The following is a 4,079-nucleotide window of genomic DNA, read 5'->3' on the forward strand; positions in this document are numbered from 1 at the left end:
TGCTGGCCGTGGCAGAGTCTGGCCAGCAAGCTGCCAACGTCCTGCTGTCCCTAGATGAGACGTATGCTGACATCCTGCCTGTCCAGACTAGTGCAGGTGGCAGGACAGCGTTTGTGTGAGTGCCTTTTCCCAGTGCTTGTTTCTGTGGCTCGGGTTTGGAAATCTGCTGTGCAGAGCAGATGTGTCAGTGAGAGCAGCTGCCCAGGAGATGCAGTGCCCTGGCTGCACTGAGTTTACAGAGTCTGTGTGTGTGTTTGCTGCTGCTTTGCTGTGTGACTGAGCCCTGGAGAGCGTGTCCTGAGCTCTGGCTGTTGCGGACTTCTCTCCCTCTCCTTTGGGAATGCTGACTCTCAGCCTGATGCTGCATTGAGTGATTTCTGTGCCACTGTCCCTTTCTGAAGTTCATGCCACTCTCATCCCCTGCCTTCTGTGGTGCCCTGCCCCAAGTTCTGCTATTTATTCTTCTAATCCTCTACACATTATAACTTTTGATTGTTTCATTTTGGTGATGACATTGCCAAACATGAAATCAGACTCTGCTTGGCGTATGGAAGGACAGTATCACTCTCTGCAGGAGTGGGATGTCGAAGGATCTTTCATCACTGCCAGGCTGCAGTGGAAGTCTGTGCCTCATTAGTTCTTTCCAGCTTTCTTGGAAATGTGCATGAAGAATCAGGAGGTATTAGCTCAGGGCAAGCTGAATCCAGTGTGGGTGTTCTGTGTATGGAGCTGGCTGGAGGCAGCACTACTGGGTTCACCCTGGGCAGGATGCAGCACGGATGGTTCTGGAGCAGTCATGGTGTGACCTGTGCTTTACCTCTGGGCAGGTCCATCATGCGGGGCTGTGACAACATGTGCAGTTACTGCATCGTGCCCTTCACCCGGGGCCGGGAAAGGAGCCGCCCCATTGCCTCCATCCTGCAGGAAGTGAGGATGCTCTCAGATCAGGTGAGGCAGAGCCTCTTCCCACCTGTCCCACACCATGGGAGAAAGGGTGATTCCTGGTGACAGTGTCTTCAGTGGTACTTGTAACCAGTGTCACTGCCTTTATCTGCAGAGATGAGGTTACTGTGGGATTCCACCAGTGGCTTTGATTCCCCTTGTAATACTCCATGGCAGACAGGGAAGGGAGGGCTTCTGTTGGAAACTCCTTTGAGTAAAACCATGGCTGCCCTTGCAGCTCAGCCATCCTGCCTGAGTTACATTTCTTCCCCTGTTTATTTTGTAGGGAGTGAAAGAAGTGACCCTCTTGGGTCAGAATGTCAACAGCTTTCGAGACCTGTCTGAGGTGCAGTTTCAGTCAGTGGCTGCCCCAGGCCTGAGCCGTGGCTTTAGCACAGTCTACAAAGCCAAATCGGGAGGTTTGCGCTTCGCACACCTGCTGGACCAGGTCTCTAGGATTGATCCAGAAATGAGGATCCGTTTCACCTCTCCACACCCCAAGGATTTTCCTGATGAGGCAAGTGTAAAATAAGCACCTTGGCCTCTGCTTGCAGGCAGGGAGGCAGCTCTGAAATGTGAAGTGTGGGCTGTGCTGCCTCCCCAAAGAGAACGTGGGTTCCCAAAGTGGGAACAGCAGCTCCTGGGAGTTGGATGTTGGGGCTAAAGCTGGCAGGTTTGCAGTTTGCTGGCTTTTACCCAGGGAAGACTCTTCCCTTGGCATCCTGGTAGAGTTAACCTGTCTGAGACATCTCCTGATCACTTGCCACAGGTCCTGCAGCTCATCCAGGAGCGACACAACATCTGCAAACAGCTGCACCTCCCTGCTCAGAGTGGGAGCACACGAGTCCTGGAGGCCATGCGGCGAGGGTGGGTCAGCCCACGAGGAGCCCTGTGTCCTGCCCTCTGATTTGGCCTGCTGGTTTCTCCTCACTGATGTCTAGGGTTTCCAGTTAGCAAACCCATGTGCTTTTCATTGCAGATACACAAGAGAAGCCTATTTAGAGCTTGTGCACCATGTGCGTGACTCTATTCCAGGTGTGTTTTCCTGTGGCTTGATCTGAACTCAGCACAACTGCATCTCACTGTCCTTTGCTGAGTGCTGTGTTCCTCTCTTCCATGAGAGAAGTGTACAGCTGTGTCTCTGTTACAGGAGTGAGCTTGAGCAGTGATTTCATCGCTGGGTTCTGCGGAGAGACAGAGGAGGATCACCAGCAGACGGTGTCCTTGCTGCGGGAGGTCCGCTACAACATTGGCTTCCTGTTTGCCTATAGTATGAGACAGGTGAGTGCAGGCCCTGGTGGAGAAGGCTGTTAGCTCTAGGTGTGTCACCTAAACTTGTCAGTGCTGTTTCTCACAATAACACATTTTGTAAAAAGCTGTTGCAAATCATACCCAAAGACTTGGTCTACTGGTAGATTTCTTTTCTCCCAGGCAGCACTTGCAGGGTACGTGGTTCTGCAAGGGCTATTGTTGTGCCTGGGAAGCTTCCAGCTCCTCTGTAGGAGTGTCAGGGTTTGTTAACTGCAGGGTCATTGCAGGGAAGCAACTGTGTCAGCAGAGGCTGCAGGTACATTATTTGCTGATGAGGAATGTGCTGATGGAGGTGGGCTGGAGCCCAGGTATAAGGACTGTCCATCAAGTCTGGAGGGAAGTGGTGAATTTTTGAGAAAGTATTTCCATGAGAAGAGTGGGTATTTGGTTAGTGTCCATTAGAATGTTCTCCAAAGTGTATGATACTGTTGGGGAAGAGGACAGAAGGTTGGGAAACACAAGGAAGCAAAGATTCAAGAGATAGATTAGAAATGGTCTACGGACAAACAGGCACAGGCACATCCCCCACAGGAGCTGCTAAACTGCTTCACAGCCACTGATACTCAGTGCCCTGCATCAAAAGGTGGAGGATAAAGATGTGAGTAGCACGAGGACAGGTGGCTGGCACTGGAATAGTTCTGTTGTCATACAAACTGAAATGCTGGGAAGCTGTTGCTGGAAGAGCAGCGGAGCTGGCTGGGGTCAGACAAGGCTCTGAGCTCAGGCTGGGTGCTGAGGGGCTGCACTGGCTCTGTGTGTGTGCAGAAGACCCGGGCGCATCACCGGCTGCAGGACGATGTCCCCACGGACGTGAAGAAGCGGCGGCTGGAGCAGCTCATTGCCACCTTCCGGGAGGAAGCTGCGAGGGCCAACGCAGCACTGGTGGGACAGGCCCAGCTGGTGCTTGTGGAAGGGGTGAGTGTGCCTGGAATGGAATTGTTATCCTCCCTTCTTGCTGGTTCTGAGACTGTGCACAGCAGTCACCACTTCTGCCTTCCCTTCTTGCTTTCCCCATGTGATCCCAGGACTCCCAAGACTGTTTCTTCACACGTAAGCAGACAGCCTGACTTTTCCAGAGCACTGAGCTGAGCACAGGGGATGGGATCGGTTAGGGATGCATCTCTGGCCAAGCACAGAATTTGTGCTTTGGTGTGTGAGTGTCAACCAGCAGCTCTGGCCACAGGACTCTGTTCCAGGGCTTGGTTAATGTGGGTTTAATACCATCAATAGTGCTCAATTAATTCCCGAGGCAATAAAGCTCAGCAGTGAATCAGAGCAATTGCCATGCAGGTAATGTTCCCTGTCCTCTTTCCAGCCCAGCAAACGCTCTGCCTCGGAGCTGTGTGGGAGGAATGACGGCAACATCAAGGTGATCTTCCCCGACGCTGAGCTGGAGGATGCTGCCGAGTGTGGGGCTCCAGGCAGAGCCCAGCCAGGGGACTACGTGATGGTGAAGGTGACCTACCTGCAGTGCTCATTTCCTTGCACAGTGCTGTTCTCTAGGCCAGCTGCTGCCAGAAGAGCCTAAAATTAGAATGGATCCTCCCCAGTCTTTCTGTGCCTGAGGACCTGTGTTGTTTCTTTCAGGTAACCTCTGCCAGCTCACAGACCCTGCAGGGAGTTCCGCTCTGCCGAACCACCCTGTCCCGTGCTGCTGCTTCTCACTGAGGGATCTCTGCTGCCCTTGGATGAAAGCAGCATATTTTCTCCAGGAAGAAGCAAGGAGGTTCTTGTTGTGATCAGGTGGAGATACAGTAGAAACAGGGAGATATATATGTATATTAAAATTTATTTATGAAATAATAAAATACATATATATGTTTCTG

The 4,079-nt window shown here is 52.1% G+C and overlaps 1 protein-coding gene across 1 annotated transcript in view; it reads left to right on the forward strand.

The window, feature by feature from the left end:
- The window catches only part of CDK5RAP1 (CDK5 regulatory subunit associated protein 1), a 7,712-nt gene extending 3,633 nt beyond the window's left edge, over nucleotides 1–4,079 (forward strand). The window contains exons 5-13 of the mRNA XM_008634075.2: nucleotides 1–115; nucleotides 828–948; nucleotides 1,229–1,459; nucleotides 1,712–1,809; nucleotides 1,922–1,977; nucleotides 2,093–2,223; nucleotides 3,019–3,168; nucleotides 3,569–3,709; nucleotides 3,841–4,079. Of these exons, the coding sequence (XP_008632297.2) occupies nucleotides 1–115; nucleotides 828–948; nucleotides 1,229–1,459; nucleotides 1,712–1,809; nucleotides 1,922–1,977; nucleotides 2,093–2,223; nucleotides 3,019–3,168; nucleotides 3,569–3,709; nucleotides 3,841–3,921 (1,124 nt within the window). The 3' untranslated portion in view covers nucleotides 3,922–4,079. The remainder of the gene's footprint in view (nucleotides 116–827; nucleotides 949–1,228; nucleotides 1,460–1,711; nucleotides 1,810–1,921; nucleotides 1,978–2,092; nucleotides 2,224–3,018; nucleotides 3,169–3,568; nucleotides 3,710–3,840) is intronic.

Source organism: Corvus brachyrhynchos, unplaced genomic scaffold (assembly GCF_000691975.1).
Source record: "Corvus brachyrhynchos isolate BGI_N302 unplaced genomic scaffold, ASM69197v1 scaffold10, whole genome shotgun sequence".
Classification (NCBI taxonomy): Eukaryota; Metazoa; Chordata; class Aves; order Passeriformes; family Corvidae; genus Corvus; species Corvus brachyrhynchos.